Below are 21425 nucleotides of genomic sequence, written 5' to 3' on the forward strand. Positions count from 1 at the left end.
TTAGAGGCCCTTGTACCTCGCAGCATTCCTCTGAATATGTTGCATAACTATAGTGTTATGGCTTTCCTAGACTTGCTGCTGTAGAATTTTAGTTGACCTTCTGGAAGGAAATATGCCATAGCTTTTTTCTTGTTTCAGACATAAACGTGCCCTTGCTCTTTAGCTGTCTATGGATTTTTAAACTCTCTTTATTAGGTATAAGGTGAACAACTTATTTTGAGGCTTAATTCTATGCCCAGGAATAGATTTTTAGAAGTATTGTTAAGTCCAAGCATGGATTCTATTCAAACGTGAAATGCCACTTTGCTTTTCATAGCCTGTGCAAGAAGGGTATGATGTATTTCTTTTGAGTTTATTTTTCTATGTGTTTTCCATCTTCTGTGCAGTTTTTAAAGAACTTCTAACAAGATTGTCAGAGGAGAAAAGAAATGGCGCTCCTCATCTTCCTAAAATTGGTGATATTAAAAAAGCAAGCCGTTATTCCATACCAGATCTTGGAGTTGACGTCGAGCAGGTGATAGGATTGGAAAAAGTAACCAAGAAGAGCAAAGCCAACACTGTTGGTGGGCGAAACAAGCTCAAGAAGATACTAGACAAAACCCGCATCAGTATCCTGCCTCAGAAACCATACAAGTGAGTGTGATGCACAGCACCGCAGAGTGATTTCCATTATGTCAACTCAGTCTATAGTTTTATTGTATTGGTTATTGCCTTGAAATCTGCATCAGTATTAGAATTGTTTCTAAGATGTTTTATTGTTTTATCTCTTGTTGTTTGTTGCCCTAGGCTCCATTGAGAGGAAGAGCAGGATATAAATTTAATAAATAATACCATTACCCAATAGCCAGTTGAATCTCTGTGTAGAAATGGTTCATGAAGAATAAAATAAATATATCAACATTTCTTTTCCAAAAAAAGGGGGCAGGGCTGCTGGAAATTTTATCACATACTTTCATGTATTCTGCATACATTAAAAACAAAATCCTGAGCTTTATTTATAATCAACATTTAGGTGTAACAGTTCCAATCTTGCTGGTAGCTTACTAGTGAATATGGCTTTGGTTAAAACTTCCTGTTGAGTAAGTTTGCCAAAGCAATGCTTATACTTTAAAAATCTGTAAGATGAATGGCTTATGTGGAAATCAGAAATACAGGGGGAAATAAAGCAATATAGGTCACGATAATATAAAAGCACTAAATTTGTTTTCCCCATCGTCATAGCGATATTGGAATTGGCCAATCTCAGGATGACAGCATTGTGGGATTGAGGCAGACCAAGCACATTCCTCCTGCTCTGCCGGTCAGTGGAACTCTGTCTTCAAGCAATCCTGACTTAATGCAGTCACATCACCGCATCTTAGATTTCAACACAACCCCAGGTGAGCCTCAAATTTTCATGCGTGTCCTTTGGGCTACTTCTGATAGGTGTAAGTGGGTACAAAAACTATGTTCCTCGAGTTGGGATTTCCATGTCTGCTTTACATAAAAATACTTCTTCTTTTTTAGGACACATAAATAGTCTGATCTACTGAAAAACTCTGTAATACATTTGTACCATTATTATTAGTTAGCACTTATTTATCATTGTCACTGTACAAAGAGTGAGGGCATGCAAACCAATGTTAAAAGGACTGGGGTAATGGAAATGGATGTAGTTGTCCCTGGAACCTGAAAATAGCTGAGAAGCAGCCAAAACTAAGTAGAACAATTCAAGGTAGAAATTCTGAATGACTATGTCTCGGGGTGTAGATAATAAGACAGGAAAATGATTTTCTCCAAACATGGAGTTAGGAGACCGATAAGGAGACACATGTGGTCAATAAGCTTCACATTTAATGAAATGCCTGGAAGATATGTGGGCATATAGATTCTCAGAAGCAGAGAGATTCAGTATTAGTGAACAGTATACAAAGTATTGCTTATTTATAAACAGGAGAAATGAAGTAACTATATTGTGTGATATTACTTTGTTGATGGTTACATACTAGTATTATTATCTATTGAAAACCCTTTTTATACCACCTGTCATAAAAATATACATACCGGGACAGTTTACAACCAAATAAAATGATACAAGCGCATTAAAATCACTTCCAATATACACTGCTAGGCATTTTTCTTTGTGATGTTTGTTTTTGAATTAGCTTCTTGTACTCTATTTATTTAACATTAACGTATAATGCTCCCTTGAGGGCTTTAAAGAAAGTTGGGCTATAATCTTAAGCCACAATGCATACTTGAAGCTTCAGAAAATGTACAGTCTCAATAGTTTTCTTGTTACTTTGGACTGTGTTGGAGATGGGGGAGGCATTCAGGAAATCGAATGTACTAGAGCAGAAAGAATTCAACCTGTCAGAATTGCTGTTCCGTAGAGCTTGGAGGAGCCGAGTAGTGCTTAGGGAGGCGGGGGGGAATGCTTGCTGTGTTAAGTGGATTTGTAAATCAACATTTTAGTATGGGGATGTTCATGGCAAAAGAGATCATGAACTTGCAATAACATTTTCCTATGCAATTGTTCTGTAAGTTGAAAAAGTCAAACCCAAGCTTTGATATCCTTTTCAGTGTCTTGCCAGACTGGCATTTTAAACCAGAGAATAGATGACTGCCTTGCCTTTTTTTATTTCAGCCTTGCTGTAAGCTTCAGGTTGCAACCTTATGTAAGATGTTTACTAGAGGTTACATTTTCCTTAGTTGAATTTGTTAAGAGGAAATGTGCAGTTCAGGTAGAAGGGCCTTTACAAATTAGTTGAGCAAAGGTTTAATATATTAAGATATAAAGAGGTTCACACACCTACAAGTGCAACCATAAAGGTAAAGATACCCCTATCCATACGGGCCAGTCTTGACAGACTCTAGGGTTGTGCGCTCATCTCAGTCTAGAGGCCGGGAGCCAGCGCTGTCCGCAGACACTTCCAGGTCACGTGGCCAGCATGACAAAGCTGCTCTGGCGAGCCAGCGCAGCACACACGGAAACGCCGTTTACCTTCCCGCTAGTAAGCGGTCCCTATTTATCTACTTACACCCGGGGGTGCTTTCGAACTGCTAGGTTGGCAGGCGCTGGAACCGAGCAGCGGGAGCGCACCCCGCCACGGGGATTCGAACCGCCGACCATGCGATCGGCAAGTCCTAGGCGCTGAGGTTTTACCCACAGCGCCACCCGCGTCCCACAGTGCAACCATACATGTCCACTATTCCATCTCAGTCTTACAGGGAAGCCACTTGGAGGAAAGCAATCCCCAGCAGACCTCAAATATACCCTAATCTGCACTTAAATTTCACAGTGGGTGGAGATGTAGCTGTGATGCATCTGGAGTTAGGAAGAAAAGGGGAGAGAACTGGTAGAAATGGTAACCAGTGATTTGGTAACATGTCTACAGAACCATGGGGGAGGTACTGAAGATGAAGTAGGGGAGGATAAGCGAGAGCAGGCAAGGACGTGAACGGGTACAATGTGGTTTTATCCCTTGTTGCTGGGGAATAGAGTTGATTGTGTGATGAGGTTTGTTTATTAGTGCAGAAACCAGCAAGAAAAGAGCGGGTGAGAGGGCTGAACATTGCTCTCTTCATACAGCCTACTGTTCTCATTCACACAATAGGTAGGAGGCAAAAACAACAGAATCTGCCAGCTTCATTTCAACAAAAGGCAGCTGTGGGTTTTGTGTGTGTGTGTGTGTGTGTGTGTGTGTGTGTGTGTCTGGCTTTGCAAAACATGGATCCCCCCCCCCCCCCGTAGGTGGAAAGAGCAGGGGAATAAGGGACTTTATTTGGGGCGAGGGTTAGATCCGTACCCATACTTTACATCATTACTACATTTTTATGATTTCTAGTGCTACGTTTTTTATTTGAGATTAACAGCAATAAGTAAAAATAAACTTGCTTATGGCATCCATCATATCTCCAATATAAACCTCTCCCCTTTTGTTGTTTCTTGTTTGAATTGTTTCATTTTTCTTGATTGCCGTTGTCAATCACTCAACGTATACAGTATTTTAAGAGGAAGGAAAGGAAGGAAACTGATTTTTTTGGTGTTGATAGATGAATAACTGATAAAAACCTGATGACACAACCTTTTCTTGATTGTTTACATAATTACTTCAAAAAACAAGAGTTTTGAAGAAACATTAAAAGTTATTGGTTGACCTGGACACCTTTCTTTCAGTTTGAAACAATAACATTTGATAAGCGCTAAGAAATAAAGGTCCATCACCACCCAGTCATCAGGAAATTATATAGCAAGCTAAAAAATTGGGGCCATACAGGCACTAATGAGTATTTAGAGTGTCTTGTAAGGCAACTATTGAGGCAGGCATACTTTGGTTTATGAGCTCATAATGACTTAAAATGAAGGTTACTTAATCACTCATGCCCTCTCCTATTTGAAGTTGGCTTGGTTCAGTATACTATGGTTAATAAAAAAATACAGTTTGTAATTTTCTATTTTCTATTTTCATGTCCCCATTGGAATGGAGGGAGGGGCAAGCTTGAGATTCATTCATTTAAGAATAAACTGCAATTTAGTAGCATGTCAGTATGCAGTCAGTAGTATCAAAGCTGAATGCACTGATTATATACTTTGTGGTTAGCGATTTATAAACGTTTACGGCACAAAGCCAGCATGTTGATCCATTTTGCTTTGCTTGGAAATGACGTCTGATCATTGGCAGAAAAAAGAATGATGATCCAAAGGAAGGATAGTGACTAGAACAGTTTCACAGGAGCAAGATGGCAACTAAAGAAAATTGTGTATCTGTTCCTATTCAGATACTGACTGAAAAATAAATAATTTTACTCTATTATATGGTTTATATGCTGTAATAGGATTTCCCCGCTCCTTACAGATTTACCAGACCAGGTTCTGAGGGTTTTTAAGGCAGACCAACAAAGCCGCTACATTATGATCAGTAAGGACACAACTGCAAAGGAAGTGGTTATTCAAGCAATCCGAGAGTTTGCTCTAACCACCACCCCAGATGCATATTCTTTATGTGAAGTTTCAGTCACTCCAGAGGGAGTAATCAAGCAAAGGAGGCTTCCAGATCAACTTTCCAAGCTTGCTGACAGAATACAGCTTAGTGGAAGGTGAGACTCATACATCATCTGCCATTTCAGAATATAATTGAATGTACTTATTAAATATACTGATTTTTAAATTCTAAACAAGCTACCTTTGCTTTCCATTACTATTAGTGTTTTCATTTCTATAAAACTTTATTCCCTCTTCCCCCCTCTCCCAGGTATTATCTGAAGAACAACATGGAGACAGAAACCTTGTGTTCAGATGAAGATGCTCAGGAATTGCTGAGAGAGAGTCAAATTTCTTTATTGCAACTCAGTACTGTTGAGGTGGCAACCCAACTCTCTATGCGTAACTTTGAACTGTTTCGTAACATTGAACCTACAGAATACATAGATGACTTGTTTAAACTGAAATCTAAGTCTAGCTGTACTAACTTGAAAAAGTTTGAAGAAGTAATAAACCAAGAAACCTTTTGGGTGGCATCTGAGATTCTGCGAGAAACCAACCAGCTGAAAAGGATGAAGATAATTAAGCACTTCATTAAGATAGCATTGCACTGCAGGGAATGCAAGAACTTCAACTCCATGTTTGCAATAATAAGGTAAACAAGACTAGATCACCCCCCCCCAATGATTTTGCATACAGTTTATAATAAATAAAGTGTAAATAGATGCTTCATAATGATGATACTAAATTTTAAGGAAAATACTATGTGTACATTTTACTGTTTTATGAATTAGTAATTTAATACTACAATAGTAATATTTCATTAACTTAACAGTCCGCAGCAGCAGCTTTAGACAAAATCCTAATCCAAAAAGAGCAAGACTGGTTGAAAGGCTAGAGGATTCTTCCATGAAAAGCTGTTTAAATTAGCATTGCAAGCTTGTCATTGCTAACATCATAATGATATATCTGATGAAAGTAGACTCTACTCCATGATCACGTGTGTCATTATAAATGTATTAGTCTTTGTTGTGTTTGTCATTTTTATAAGCATTTGTTATCTCTAGAAATCAAAATATCCTTTGGAACAGACTTGGAAAAAGCAAAATTACAAAAGAAGTCATTTATCTTTCTCTGTTTCCACTTAGTATGCAACCATGGAGTATGTTTTATGTGTGAAAGACTGCACACAGTCCTGTATGAATCCAATTCATTTAGTATTATTTAAAAGGTTTGCATGTTGGCATGCAAAATCCCAGTTATAGGTTACACAGGTTTTTAACTTAATGCAGTAGAAGCTAATTGTTAGACTGTTGGTGGTACAAGGCAGCCTTAAATCTTTGGTTCTCCTCCTTCCTACCCCCACAAAAAGTACACTTCTGATTTTTCCAGTTACCTTCCTTTTGAAAGGGTCATTTCAAAAAAGATTGTCACTTTGTATGAAGCACATTTGGTTGTTGTTTAGGCCTCATGTGAGCCTGCTATTCAGCTTTTGAATGCAATTACAGTCCCTAGACTGTATTTGAAGGCTTCCTTGGTAAGGAAACCTTTGCTTTGTTGCATTTATTAGCATTTTCAGCAAGTATTGATAGCATTGGTCTTGACATATTACCATTTGCAACTAGCAGGCGATGTAGAGGGACTTCTGGGACGACGCAACAGCACTCTCCCTCCCTGGCACCGCTGTGCCAGCCCTCAGTTTCCCTTCCCTCAGGTGAATTCCCCCAATAGAGAATGAATCACGAGTGACAGTGGGCTTTTCTTTGGGGAAAACAGGTTGCAAACAAACTTCATTATAACAGATGCGAACAAGGAGTTTTTGGTTCTTTTTCTTCCACAGAAATGTATCAAACAGTGAGGTTGTTCACAGCACAGTGCTGTTGCTTTTTATTAAAATGTATACTGTTTCAGGTTATAGGCTGTATGCTGTTGAGGCTTAAGGTTACTTTCTTTTACATATCTTTCATAGATCAGACTTTTCCCACACACACTTCAGGAATTTAGGATTTTAACTGGACTGTTTTCTTACAAACCCCCAAATCCTCTTTGGCCTGGGAATCACTTTCATGTCAGAGTATTCCCTCTGAGGACCCTTTTTCCTGTAAACACCGTGGGAGACTGTGCCTTTTCTGTTTTAACAGTGTTCTGCGATTCAGAACCTTAGAGCATATACTGAGAGTTCTCGGCTCTCCTCAGCTCTGCAACCTGTCAGAACGAACCCTCCTGACAGAATCTTCACAGACTGAATCCCTCTCTCAAGCACTCCTCACTCCACAACTTCATGCCATTTCTACTAAGCCTTCCTGTAGTCTGATATGTGAACATAGGCAAGATAGGGATTTTTAATCAGTACACTCAGGATGCCCACTTTTCTTACAGTGCTGATGCTCCTTTGGCTTTTCACTATGGGTGACAGTGATTTCGGAAAGTTATATAAATTGATGCTAAATATATTTAGAAAAGACTGGGCATGGAACACTGTGATTTGGGGGCATTGTTGATAGAGTTCCAACCCAGGAATTCTTTTCACCAACTCAAATTAAGTAAAATAAGTTACACTGTCTGCCTGGATTTGATACTGGTCACTTTCATGCCTTGTTAAATTTCATGCCTCTGTGTTAAATTACTGTAACTTATTCTGCTAATATACTTGATGAAACTTGATTTGGGGTTCAAAGGTGGTCAATAATCTCAGGGACCAGTGCTCCAGATAAAAATAATTAATGAAAAGGGAAACTAATACTTGTTGTGGAGGGGATGAAGATATGGGCATCTGAGAGAGAAAAGTAGATTTGACAGTTGGTGGCCTCTGTAAAAAATTGTTTGCAGCTCTAAAACATTTAATGTTAGGATCACTGAATTCAGACATTTTTGTTGACCATTTCAACTGACTATGGAAAGCAAGGCTGAATGTCAGATATCTATGTCTCGGACAACAGAGGGCTTTTATAATCAATATCACCAGTGCATCCAAATGAGCTGGTTATGTCTCTTCTAAACCTCTGGTAATAACATGCTTCTTTTGCTAGTATACTAAGGGAATGACTCACAGCATTTTACAGCTGCAGTTTCTGAATAGACTTTACTGTATTACTCATTACAATACTTCCATCTGGCAGTAACAAACACTTACTGATCATCATAGCCACATCTTTGTACTAAAAATGGTCCTTGTTTATAGAAGTGTCTGTTGCTCCAACAGTGTTTGGAAAGCAATGTTGTAATAGATCTGAGAACACTTTTGGTAAGACAGGAAAGCCATACCACTGCTACCATAATCTTTTGATGATTCTTCAACTCACAAATATTGCTTGAACATTGTAGTTCAGAAAAGACCTACAATTTTATGCTGCATAATCTCTGAAAGCAGTGTTTTTGTTTACCAGTCTCTACATTTGTCAGTTGCTAAATATGATATGATATGCATTTAGTTTTACTTCAGAAGATTGTATACAGGAACATATGTTTGTGATGCTGCAAATGCAGGTGTCATTTTGAACAGAGATTAAAACCCTCAACATCTTTTAAAATTCATTCTTTAGTGGCCTAAACTTAGCTCCAGTTGCAAGACTACGAACTACTTGGGAAAAACTTCCAAGCAAATATGAAAAATTGTTTCAAGATCTTCAGGATTTATTTGATCCATCTAGGAACATGGCAAAATATCGCAATGTCCTGAATAGCCAAAATCTACAGCCTCCTATTATTCCATTGTTCCCTGTAATCAAAAAGGACCTTACGTTCCTCCATGAAGGTAAATGTTGCAAGTGTTTTTTCTGTATTGACCCTTTGGTGATGGCAACACATGTGTTTTTACTTTCACTGACCAATGGCAGAGTACTATAGTTATTTCCTATCATTCTTTTGGCAATGTAGGGAATGATTCCAAAGTGGAAGGTTTGGTCAATTTTGAGAAATTACGAATGATCGCAAAAGAAATTCGCCATGTGGGTCGAATGGCTTCTGTTAACATGGATCCTGCTTTAATGTTCAGGACTAGGTGAGTTCTTTTGAAGTGTGAAATAAAAACCATTGAGCTAAGATTGTCTTGTGTTACAGATACATACTTTAAACTTGGCTAGTGTTTAATGCTTGCATTCAGAGAACAAGGGTAAGACATAGAATTGTCTTTATTTCTCCAGCTAATTAGCTGCAAGTTATTTGACAGCAATCAGATATTCTCTTTATATATCAGCCTGAAAGTAAGCAGTTGTCTTTTCATCAAGAAGAGTAACACATTTCATCTGTGTTGTCCTCTTGATATCTATGCCAAGCTTCCTAAAGTTCATGAAAATGAGCGTTGCCCAATCATAGCAAGTAGACCCTGCTTGCTTTTTACCCAGAATTTGATTCTTCCTCACCATTCTACGCAACACTTTTTCTTACAATGGTTTTGTTTGATTTCTATATATGTGCATTCATGAAGGATATTCTCCTATTACAAATATACTGCTAACACAAATGAATCCAGACACAAACATACATGAGATTTGTTTTGATCTTAGATATGTATTCTGTTCTTGCATTACAAGGTATTTGGGCTTTTGTGCCAATAGTGAGTTCTAAATAAGATCACCATGTTTCCTTTTAAACTCATATGAACACATAGGAGGCTGCCTTATACTGAGTTAGACCATTGGTCTATCAAGCTTAGAACTGCCTACACTGACCAGCAGTGGCTGTCCAGTATTTTAGGCAGGGCTCTCTTCCCAACCCTGCCTGTCAATGCCAAGGATTGAACCTGGGGCTTTCTGCATGCAAAGCAGATGATCTACCACTGAGCTACAGCCCTTTCCCCAAAAAGCAATTAACAAGAAAAGCAGTTCAAGAGTTCAGTGTTGAAGACTGCTTCAGAAATCTCATAGTATAACTTAAACTATTATAATAATTATGACGCATACACTTGCTAGACTGAAGCCATTGTTTTACAAGTTTTGAGTTTTAAGAAATATTCAAGTAATACATTTCCCCTCTTGTCTGGCCTGTAATTATAATGTTGTGCAAATTAACTGATTCACAGGGGTGGATAAGTGTTGCAACCAATCAAATGCCCCCATCAGGAAAAGGCAGTACAGATGGAAATGGCTCTTACCTGTCATTGCGTAATTTATGTTACGTTCATTGTTTAAAGGTCATGGAGAACAAGAGAAATAATAGATATTTAATCACTAGTCTTATTCTTACTTAGATAAAGTAGATATAAGCAGAGTTTGCATTGAATTAGTTAGGATAGTTAAAATATCCCCTTTGGTTCAATGTATAGGAAATGCATATTGAATGAATAAATGTTTTAAAACAAAATTATATTATGTGAAAGCTGAAAAGCAGAAAGAGGACAGACACAAAATTCACTCCAGATTTTAGAACACTATTTTATGCTAAAGGTGTAAGTAATCCAAGGTGAATTCAGTTTAATGTGAAATGAGCTTTAATCATATGGGCACTCTATAGACACCTATTTAATGTATTATGCTGACTGATTGAGAGAAGGCTGTTCTGGGCTTTCTGGTACTGCTTGTCCTGAAGTCTGATCCTTTCTTTCTGAGCTTATAATCTCTCTGTCTCTTCCTTAAATCCATGCTTCAATACTCATGGCTCTCACTTGCAGGAAGAAGAAGTGGAGGAGTTTGGGGTAAGTGGTTGGAGAGAACACATACAGACAAACTTCCTTTTCTGAAAATCTGCATTGTTTCCTACCTGCTTCCCTTAATTTTCTGGTGCTCTGGCATTTTCCTTCTTTTGTTAACCCTTCTGTACCTGCATCAGATTTAATCCAGTGCTGCTTTTGCTTGAGGTTATAAACCCAAGAGCTGTGAAACCTTAAAGAAGTGCAAAGCAGTGAGATTCATTGGTTTGATCTAGAATTCATAAAATTGCCTCATATATGTTAGGGATAATGTGAGTTGAGTGGACATAATTTGTCCATGCAAAAGAATTTTCTATGTGGTCTTAAGGAATGAGCATATCTCAACAACATTTTGTACATTATCCAGTAAGTATACATATTCTCTAGCAGACCTCAAGGAATGTGCATATCATGACAGGTTTTTCCCCCACATTCTTTGGGCAATATTCACACAGAATTCACAGGGGACACCATTATTCCCACACAAGCACTACATACATACAACAATGTATGCGTTTGGATGCATAAGAGTGTAAGGTGTGAGGAATAAAGTGTGGGTGGTTCTCTCTCTCTCTCTGACACACACACACACCTACCCAAACCCACCCACACATCCTCTATTTCTACCTGTCTTTCCATCCTGCATGAAGACACTGGGAATGTCTGTGTGAATGAATTCACACATACATCCCTCAGCTCCCAGTTCATCCATTTGCATACACTCATCTCCCATGTATCCATTAACATCGCTGAACAGTGAGGAAACAGCTGGGTTGTGGAGAAGAGATGCCAGAGTCAGTTGGTTGTGCAAAACAGCTGAGCGGCATGGAAGAGGGCATACTCTTGTAGAGTATGCCTAGTGACAGGAGAATGTGCATATTGCTCAAAGAATGTAAAAAATGATGCTGAGATATGCATGTTTTAGAAAGTATGCATATCGGTCAGGAAAGATGCACAATTTTATCTTTATGGACAGCTGAGGTGCACATTCTTCATGAGTCATGATGAATGTGCACAACGGCTGGCTGTTATGCAGATTAGCCTCTCAGCTTGCATTATCCCTAACATATGTACATACATAACCAGTCTCAATGGGAACAGTATACCAAAATGGGGTTACATGATGGTGGTTCAGATAAAAATAAGCAGCAAATTTATACGTCACAGAAGTTAATAGAACCATCCAAATCCACAGATTTTGTTACAGTGTTGTGATTTTTAACAGCTCAACTAACTAAATTTTCTTTCTACAAACCAGCCTTCATTATTGCTGTTAACATATTAGAAGCAAAATAGCTCCCATACATAAACACATCCAAATTTGCATGCTTCCTCATTAACTAATTGAACGTTTTTATTTAACATGAAGTCCTGTTTAAGGCGAGGGAAGTGGGGAATGAAAATGCAGTAGACTTTTTGGCACATTGCAGATGGAATTAAGTGTTTTAATACAGGCACCTGAAAAGTACAAAGTGGACATTTCCTGCCTGATTTTGAGAGTAGTGGATTTTGAGTTTCAGGAGGCTTGACCACTGTTTACTGGTCTGAGACACCTTGCTGCATGAGCCTGCCTTAATATTTCTGTCCTTGTAATACTCAAGGCTACTGGGAGAGAGTTTAACAATTTTCCCAATGACATGGAATTTCATACTTGGAGCAGAGTAATTCTCAGGGGCTGACTTTAATGAATCCATATTCACAATTGCAACTGATTGTTGTTCTTTATTTTTATCCTTTTCCTATTGTAGCTGTATGACTTACTTGAATGAGGCATGTAAGCTTTGACCATAGACTGACATTCATGCAGACCTTTGCATGTTTCAAGTCATTGAAGGATGCAGCGATGAGCTAAGTTACATGTCATCTTGTCTTTCTTCACCCCAGGTCTCTCAGTCAAGGCAGTACAAATGCAGCAGTCCTTGATGTTGCACAAACAGGTGGACATAAAAAGCGGGTCCGCCGCAGCTCCTTCCTCAATGCCAAAAAGCTATATGAAGATGCTCAGATGGCTCGGAAAGTCAAGCAGTATCTCTCCAATTTGGATCTGGAAATGGATGAAGAGAGCCTTCAGGCACTCTCTCTACAATGTGAACCAGCCAGCAATACATGTGAGCATTTTTCTTCGTTGGGTGTGCACCTCAGTCATGGCAAATGAGCTGTTAATTTATCTTTATTTAGCCTACAGCTTAACTGTCCCTCAGGCTTAGGCTTGGCCATAGCATCATTGAGAGAAGTATGTGCTTCTAATCAAGCTGATCACTAGAAAACAAGTTATTCCATGCCATTGCAAATTGTAGACAATATTACAGTTGGCATATGTGGTACTTGTTTCTTAAATGGCATACATTACCTAATTGGCTCTCCAACTGCTGATTAGGGCATCATTTTACTATAGTTTGTGGTAGTATATTATAGCTGAATGAGAGGACTAAAAAATTCCAAGGCTTTTCAACCAAGAGAGGATATCTCTTTTCCATCATTGATCATTCTTCTGGACACCGTTTAATATAAAATCAAGTACTCTTGAGGTAGTCTTAACTGTAATCTTAATTCTGCTTTTTATTTAAAGTACCCAAGACTCCAGGGGAAAAACGGTCCGGAAAACCCGAAACATCCCCAGTCGCACATAGGTCAGGGATCCAGCAGAAAGTGCAGCAGCAACAGCAGCACAAAGCAAACCAAGCATTGCAGGTCCCTGCTGTATCACTTTATCCCTCTCGTAAGAAAGTACCAGTCAAAGACCTTCCACCCTTTGGTAAGTACTGCGGATTGTTCTGTTCAGTAGAAAAATAATTTTATGTTAAAAATGGGTAAACAAATTCTCAAGAGCATTAAAAAAACATTTTCAAATTCCTAGCTGAAGTTCCATGTTTCAGGATTGTATTTTCACAAATGACAGGTATGCATCTTGAGCAACTGCAAACAAAGGTGGGGAAAACACAGGTTCTAATAATTGTTATTACTGTTGTGTTTTGGAAATGGAAGGTTCAGTTAAAAAGTGTAACAGAATCAATGTTAAGAGATCACATGAAAGTCTCACCTGTAGTTTGCATTTAACGCAGTATCATCCCACTTTAAAAAGTCATTCCCCCCTCCCAAAGAATCCTGGGAACTGTAGTGTGCTAAGGGAGCTGACAGTTGCTAGAGAGCCCCCCCCCACCTCTGACTCTAGTCCTCACCAATCTTCCTCTTCTTCCTATGTTGGGGGCCTGCTAATGCAAGCCCAGTCTTGACAGCACTCTGAAGCAGATGACATCCACTGCACATTTTTACAACTATCCAATTTTAACCATGGTTCCTGATCTTGTGATCAATGTCTGTTGAGTCTATATTTTCTTTAACTCTATTTTTCATTTATACTTACATTTATATATATATATAACACCATTGAATCAGTGAAGTAGCCATTTACCTTTAAATTTAATGGCACTTCAGACATGTTTAAGCTGCAGGTTTCTGTCTCAGTTGCAGGCCTGAGGGAGGGGATAACCTGGGGTACTAGCTGTAGTCAATGTTTTTCTATGAATGGCTGAGAAGAACCAAACATTTTCCAAGTGAATGTAAAACAGAAACATTGGTTTAACCTACATTTTACTTGGGCTGAATAGTTATGTTTAAATTTGTTTTTATTAATTGCATATAATTTTCTTAGAATAAATTGTGCATTGGTGTGGAGTGACTTAGATTGAAATCCCCTTTAAGCATATTCTCTCAGTATAACTGGGGGGTTGTGATAATAAATGTGGGTGTGTAACGTACACTGCCCTCAGATCTGCAAAAGAAGGGTGGGCTAAAATATCATAGTAATGGTAGTATCAGTGGTCCATGGAATGGCCTCATTTGAATATGCAAGAAAAAGTGTGTGCATTTATATCAGATGTGTTACTTCTTCTTTATTGAAGGCATAAACTCTCCACAAGCTTTAAAGAAAATTCTTTCACTCTCTGAAGAGGGAAGCTTGGATCGTCATAAGAAACAAGCAGAGGATACAATTTCAAATGCGTCTTCACAGTTATCTTCTCCTCCCACCTCGCCACAGAGCTCTCCAAGGAAAAGTATGCCAGGGTCTAAATACTCCTCACCTCTCACAAGTTCTCCTCTCTTGTAATTGTTAGTGATAACTGTTTAAACCTAGTTAAGATGCCAAATATGTAGTCAGTTGTGGTTTAGCATGGGCAGACATTTCCTAAAAGCACAAAGTTGTCACATGCTAAGTATGCAAGCCAGAACATTTTCTGTCAGAAATCCTGGTGCAAGTCAATACTGAGTACAAGTCAATACTGAGTGCAGGCATACTGAGCTAAATGAACCCGCAGCCTAACTCAGCACAAGCAGCTTCCTATGTTCCTGCCTTCTCAGATGCAGTTGGGGAAGGAGATAAAGCAGCTTAACGATCCCCATATCCAAGTGCCAAGAACCATAATGATATTGAATATTAGTTGTTCACCCCTATTTGCTGAAACCATTCATGTATGCAGCCTCCCACAGTATCAGGGATGGGTAGAAATGTATATGGGTATCACGATGAAGACAATTTGTGTGGAATAAAAATCTTCATGCAAAGTATTTTCTTTTTGGAATTATGATGAAGCTTCCTATACAAATGAGACCACATTTATGTTTCCCTTATGCATCAATCCTGGCTGTGGAACCAAGCATGTTTACCACTGTTCATATGTGTGGCAGCACGTCCCACCCCCCAAATTTATTTCACTTTAAGCAAAATTAGATTCCTATAATTGGATTGCAGTGGGCTTTTCCAGGGATACGGTTGGTTTTCTCTAATCAAATTTTATCCCAATGGATGGCAAAGGCATACAGTGTAGAACCCATTTGAATCATGCTAGTTAGATATTAAAACTTCAAGTAAAAATTTTTTTGATCTTTAAATTATCATCTGTTAATGTTTTCTCCCCCCAAATTCTCTATCTTAAAAATAAGATGATACTATAAATACCCCCTTATAAATTATTTGTTCTCAGATTTAAAACAACAACAATTTAAAAAGTAATTTTGGTACAGGGGCTGCATAATTTGAATATTTATGCAAATGCTGAAAATTTTATAAAGAAAATTGTTATAATCACTCTTCCCTGTACAGGTTATACTCTGGCTCCCAGTGGTACCGTGGATAACTTTTCAGACTCTGGTCACAGTGAAATTTCTTCCAGATCCAGCATTGTCAGCAATTCTTCATTTGACTCCATGCCAGTATCACTACATGATGACAGGAGGCAGAGGCACTCCGTCAGCATTGTGGAGACTAACCTTGGAGTGGGCAGGATTGACCGAAGAGCCATAATTGAACCAGATCAGTACAGCATAGGGTAGGTAGTACATGTCAGTGTAATTACATTTATTAAAAGCCTACTCTAGAGCTGTAGATGCTTTTTCTTTCATGAGCAGATTTTAGGAACATGTATTCTGTTACAAGGCATCACTTGAGTGACTCTGCCTTTAAAGGAAAAGCAAAACACTGCCAACCTGTGTCCCATAATGCATAATGCTTTCTTGGCCCAATCTTTCCAAAATATCCTGTTATTTATTTTTAAATGTAGGGGTCTCCCAGAAGGAATGGAGAGGGGAAATCTAGTAGTCTTCTTAAAAGAATGCTTGTGTAATTATGTACATTTGGACAAACTTTGATCAGCTTGGACTGAGGTGTCTTTTAGAATAGGATCTAAAAATAGAATGGTCCCTCGTTTTTGAGTTGGTGTTTAGTGAATGCTTGAGAGACATCTTGGTTACATTTATTAGTTTAAAAGAAGCTGCAACTTGCAGGACAGGCGGGAAATTTATTTTAATTGGAAATCTGTTTAAAATCCTAGCTGATATGCACCCAGATATTTCAAGTAAAATCATGGAATTCAAGTTTCTCACACTACTTCTTAGGCAAAAATTAACAAAATAACAATGGGGGACCTCATTTAAACTACTTATCTTGTTGAATAAGAAACTGTGGTTAAAACATTAGCTAATCAAAGATAATAATAGATGGAAGGAATATTTAGTTCAGATACTGGAAAGGACAAACACTTAAACTTATCAAATATAAAAACAGAATAATGAAGATAATAAATACAACTTGAATCAGCAAGTGGGACTCGAGAAGCACTGCATCAAGAAGAACAAAGAAAAGTAAATTATTGTCAATAAGGGGAAAGGAGAGAGGAGGTGACAGTGCAAATTAGTATGTTAAATTGGAAATCTAGAAAATGTTAGTGCTGGGGACTACATTTATATAATTCTCAAAATTAAGGAATCAATATTTGGGAAAAGTTGTTTTTAAACTACCACAGATAGAATACAATGCAAATTCTTTCACTAAATATTAAAGGGCTGAATTCACCATTTAAGATACCAAGAGACCTCTAAGCACCAAAGAAAAATGAACTTGTAAAAAGTTTTATTTAAATGTGCACTGATTTTTTGTTGAGGGACATTTTGTCATATCCAATTCCAGACAGTGTTTAGTGACTAATGTCCTAAATCTTTCCCCCAATTGTTTTGATAAGTATTAGATGATATATCTGCATCTCCAAGAGATAATAGGGGAAGAATGGGGAAAATGCATGCTCCTAATACTCTTACCAGATTCACAATTTGAAAAATCTTTGAAAAACACCCAATGATGCTTCTGATCTAGTGTTCAGTTGATGCACAAAGTATCACAATAATTTCATTAGACGTATATTTGGCAGCTATTGAAGCATGTGAATTTGAGCACAGACATCTTTAGAGTGAACTGATGTGTACTACAAATTGAACAAAATGCTTTGTGCAAATTGTTACTGCGGTTTGATATTCTAATTGCTAGTGGCAACATTGTTGCTTTATGCCTATTAATTATTTTGTTCCTGTGTTCTTCTAGCTACTACCCACCACTGTCAGAGAATAGAGGCTTGTATGCTGGGGCAACCATGCTTTCTTCTCCTAGCACTGAGGAGCTGTCACAGGATCAGGGAGATCGAGCATCACTTGATGCAGCGGATAGTGGCCGTGGCAGCTGGACTTCTTGTTCAAGTGGTTCCCATGACAACATACAGACAATACAGCACCAGCGAAGTTGGGAGATTCTTCCTTTTGGACATGCTCATTTCGATAGTTCAGGCGATGGGGCAGGACTGTGGGCCTCAGGCAGCCACATGGACCCGATGATGTTCTCCGATCATGGCACAAAGTATGGCAGGCAGAGTCAAGGTAGGGAGGGCCTTGATCAAGCACAGTCCAGAGCAAGCTGGGCATCCTCCACAGGCTACTGGGGAGAGGACTCTGAAGGTGATACAGGTACCATAAAACGGAGGGGTGGGAAGGATGTGTCAATTGAAGCTGAAACCAGTAGCATAACATCTATGACAGCAGAGGATTCAAAGCCAGTTCCCATGCCAGCTCATATAGCTGTGTCAACAAGTAATACAAAGGGTCTTATTGGTAAGTTTACCTTTGTCTACCACAAAGTATCCTACATATTTGCTATAAATATGAATTTATTTTACAAATATTTTTCCTTAATCTTTTTTTGAGCAAAACATATAGCCAGCTCATAGTCTTAACTTGTGTTTTGCTTTTTCAGTAAAGCCTTTTGTGCTGAAGTGATGCTTCCTCCTGCAGATATTCCATTGTTATTTTTTAGTTAATTTTTTTTATCTTGCCTCAGAACTGCCCACATTTCAGTCATTAACATAAACTCTGCTTTTCTTTTCCTTTCTAGTTTGTTAATATGCTTAGGCCAATGTCTTATAATATGGGGGTACAGTTTTCTCTCTGTGTATGTCAATAATATAGCCCTAGTGTGCTCTGCCCTATACCTCCATCAGGAACAACTGCAATTTGTTGTTTAGCACAATTTTCTTCCATGCCTTAATTACTAATGCAGATTTAAACTTGTCTAGGGATATAAAAAGGTGAAGATGCTGGTGTTAGAGAGCAGGAGATAAAAGGATTTGAATAAATCTTGCTATAGGATTTCAGGATATAAATGGGAAAGGGCTGTAGATCTGGAGTGGAGCACTGCATTGCACGCAAAAGGTCCAGGTTCAGTTGCCGGCATCTTCTGGGCTGACAAAAGACTCCTGTCTGAAACCCTGGAGAGCTGCTGCCAGTTAGCAATAAAACTGAACTGGATGGGCAAATAACTTGCCTTAGGAAATGCAGGCTTTTTCCTATGTTTCTTTCCTGACAGTACACTTTTTCCTGCCAGTTTGCATATGTCACAGATTCTGGTGTGTAGAGTGACAAGGGGAACCCCACAACCTTCAACAGAAATATGGGAAAGGGGAAATGTCCCCCTGACACTGGCTAAATAGACTGGTGGTCCCTGGGATATATTCTTCATGGGTAATCCCTTGACTTCACACTATTCTTTCTCTCTGACGTTTCAAGCACTCATCAGCTATATGCACAAACCAAAATGATTCAGTAATCAACAACAGTGGCTACTTCATTTTTACACATACATGTATGCAGCAAGCGAGAAACATTATCACAGTTCATCAGCAAAGGCATTCAGAGGATGGGTATGGAGCACAACCAGTGAGGTGTGTGGCCAAGGGTTGACTAGAATGGTCCAAAGAACTGCATTTAGCTCCTTGTCCTGAAATTCACATCCCTGGGCTGCATGATTACATGATCACATAATGATCTTCCTGCCCTCACTCTTAGGTTGTTGAGTATTTTTGCCATGCCCCCTTTTCTCCAGTCAACATAATAGGGAGCACATTTCTTTGACTTATCTTAAATATTTTACTTCCTGGATTTTAAGATTCCTTCTCACTTATTACAGCTAATTCATGTATTTATTCTTTATATTGTTTTGTGAACCATCTTGGATGACTTCTTTTTGGAAAGACAATATAGGCATTTAAAAGTATATTAATGATGCGTTAGGAAGGAGTACAGAACTCTGAACCTGAGCACAATATATGTGCTTTATTATTTGAACTATAAATACTTTTTATTTTTATTTAAATGTGCTGAGAGAATTAGGCAAAACATGAATCTTGTCAGAATATCACCTCAAGTGAGAGAACCTATATATACTTCAATATGCAAAGTGGGTTAGTGCTATTTCTCTTTTTTTGCTAGAAGATGAAAGCAGTCATATATTGTCTGTGCTTCACAGTGTCTTTTTATCAACTGTGTTCTTTACAAATCTAAGTTTGAGATTCTTTTTCAAGATGTCACCATGCCCTATATACATAATTTAAGTGTTATCACAAGCTGCTTTCTATAATTGGCTCAGGTTTTGTATTAGTTATCTTCTATTTCACTTGTTCTTTTTCTTTGTAGCTTTGCTTATATCTATGTTTTTAATTGCATAATATATATAAAATTAATATGTAGGTGTGTAGGTATTTGGTATGGCTGTGCCTGTATAATCCAGCCAGAATTAAGCAGTTTTGGATTCCATTGATTTGAATGGGAAAGTTTTAAGAATGTGCTCAACTCCCATTTGGACTCAGTGAAATGTAAATGCCTTTACTTTTGGGCTGCCTCATGTCCATACTGTGGTTGTTTTTAATGCCAAGTTGTTGAACTCCCTTGGAAGCACATCAGAGCTACCAGGATTATGACATAATAGAACTAAGTACAGGCATAGATAGTAGTTGTAACAAATATATGTAAATGATTATCATTGCTGATGATGCACTATTTTACTGCAGCTCGAAAAGAGGGCCGCTATCGTGAACCACCACCAACCCCGCCTGGTTATGTAGGAATACCTATTGCTGACTTTGCTGAAGGAGTTTCCCACCCAGCCCGAAAACCTCCGGATTACAACGTGGCACTTCAGAGGTCTAGGATGGTGGCACGGTCAAGTGAAGCCCCTGGGACTTCAGCTTCACAGCAGCAACCACAGGGTCCTCCATCTAGCAGGCCTGTGGGCAAACCTCAGTGGCACAAACCAAATGAGTCAGACCCACATCTGGTTCACTATCAGTCTCAAGGGTTTTCCACAGAGGAGGATGGTAAACATCTTATAACATTTTGAAAATAATAAGTTAAGGGTTTGTTTCCATAAGTGCTTTTGCATCCAGAAGAGTTTATGCAGGTGCAAGAGAGGGCGTGTACTTTTATCCAGCTCTGAGCTCAGAAGTGTTTCTGGCTTTGTTTCTTGTTCTTATGACAGAAGTGCTGGCAGCTCGTCCAATCATTTATTGATTGTTTTTAATGTTTTTTTATATCTTGGTTCTAAGAGGGAGGATTTTCCATGGGCAGAATTCTTCTTTTGGTGTAAAACCCAAGAGGTCTTCAAATACTTTGTAGACTAAAAAGCTGTAAAGTTTGCACTTCCTCTGCAGCAGATCAATGCTCTCAGGATTTTAACTTAATATTGAGTCAAGTGCAGGGCCGTGTAATGTTTGTAGCAAAGGTGTAAACATTTACTGAGTTGAATGTTAAAAACAGTCTGATTTGGTAAAATTAAAGTGGAGATGGCAAAGCAGCCAAATGGTACTTTAATCTAAAGGGTAAATGGAAGAACCATGCTGAAAGAAACATAAGGTTCAGTATTTACTTGAGAGAAATGTAAACACAGTAGCTGGTTCACATGCAAAAGTAAAATTGTGGTTTAGCACTATGTACACAAACTCAAACAAAGGCTCTTGCTTCACCCCTTCAGCTTCTGCTGGACAGCCTGAGAAGGCTTTTGCTAGTATTTACTTCCAGTGTTAAAGAAACCTGACTTATTACTGATCAACTAGAGATTGGAGCTTAAAACAGACTCTGGCTAATTTCTAAAGTGGGTTGGGGACATTTTTCTGACTGGTAGACCAAATCTTTATCTCCCCACCCCTGGAGGGTGTAATTTGACATGTGCGTAGTGCTGTCCACTTG

The 21425-nt window shown here is 38.5% G+C and overlaps 1 protein-coding gene and 1 long non-coding RNA gene across 7 annotated transcripts in view; one reads left to right on the forward strand and one right to left on the reverse strand.

The window, feature by feature from the left end:
* The window catches only part of RAPGEF2 (Rap guanine nucleotide exchange factor 2), a 157131-nt gene that overhangs the window by 131908 nt on the left and 3798 nt on the right, over window positions 1-21425 (forward strand). For 4 of the 6 annotated variants that reach the window (XM_082237167.1, XM_082237168.1, XM_082237172.1 and 1 more), the window contains 13 exons: window positions 387-633; window positions 1222-1379; window positions 4839-5079; window positions 5235-5618; window positions 8506-8717; window positions 8840-8963; window positions 10572-10595; window positions 12474-12697; window positions 13159-13344; window positions 14492-14644; window positions 15691-15916; window positions 17461-18020; window positions 20252-20557. In XM_082237167.1, the coding sequence (XP_082093293.1) occupies window positions 387-633; window positions 1222-1379; window positions 4839-5079; window positions 5235-5618; window positions 8506-8717; window positions 8840-8963; window positions 10572-10595; window positions 12474-12697; window positions 13159-13344; window positions 14492-14644; window positions 15691-15916; window positions 17461-18020; window positions 20252-20557 (3045 nt within the window). The remainder of the gene's footprint in view (window positions 1-386; window positions 634-1221; window positions 1380-4838; window positions 5080-5234; window positions 5619-8505; window positions 8718-8839; window positions 8964-10571; window positions 10596-12473; window positions 12698-13158; window positions 13345-14491; window positions 14645-15690; window positions 15917-17460; window positions 18021-20251; window positions 20558-21425) is intronic. The other 2 variants (XM_082237170.1, XM_082237169.1) reach the window with 2 other exon arrangements.
* LOC309540442 overlaps window positions 10355-21425 on the reverse strand; it is a 46161-nt gene continuing 35090 nt past the window's right edge. Inside the window, exons 2-4 of the long non-coding RNA XR_014223277.1 lie at window positions 12351-12633; window positions 10661-10773; window positions 10355-10564 (exon numbers count right to left, since the gene is read on the reverse strand). This is a non-coding gene — a long non-coding RNA (uncharacterized lncRNA). The remainder of the gene's footprint in view (window positions 10565-10660; window positions 10774-12350; window positions 12634-21425) is intronic.

The sequence above is a fragment of the Podarcis vaucheri genome, assembly GCF_965113315.1.
Source record: "Podarcis vaucheri genome assembly, chromosome: 9".
NCBI classification, from domain to species: domain Eukaryota; kingdom Metazoa; phylum Chordata; class Lepidosauria; order Squamata; family Lacertidae; genus Podarcis; species Podarcis vaucheri.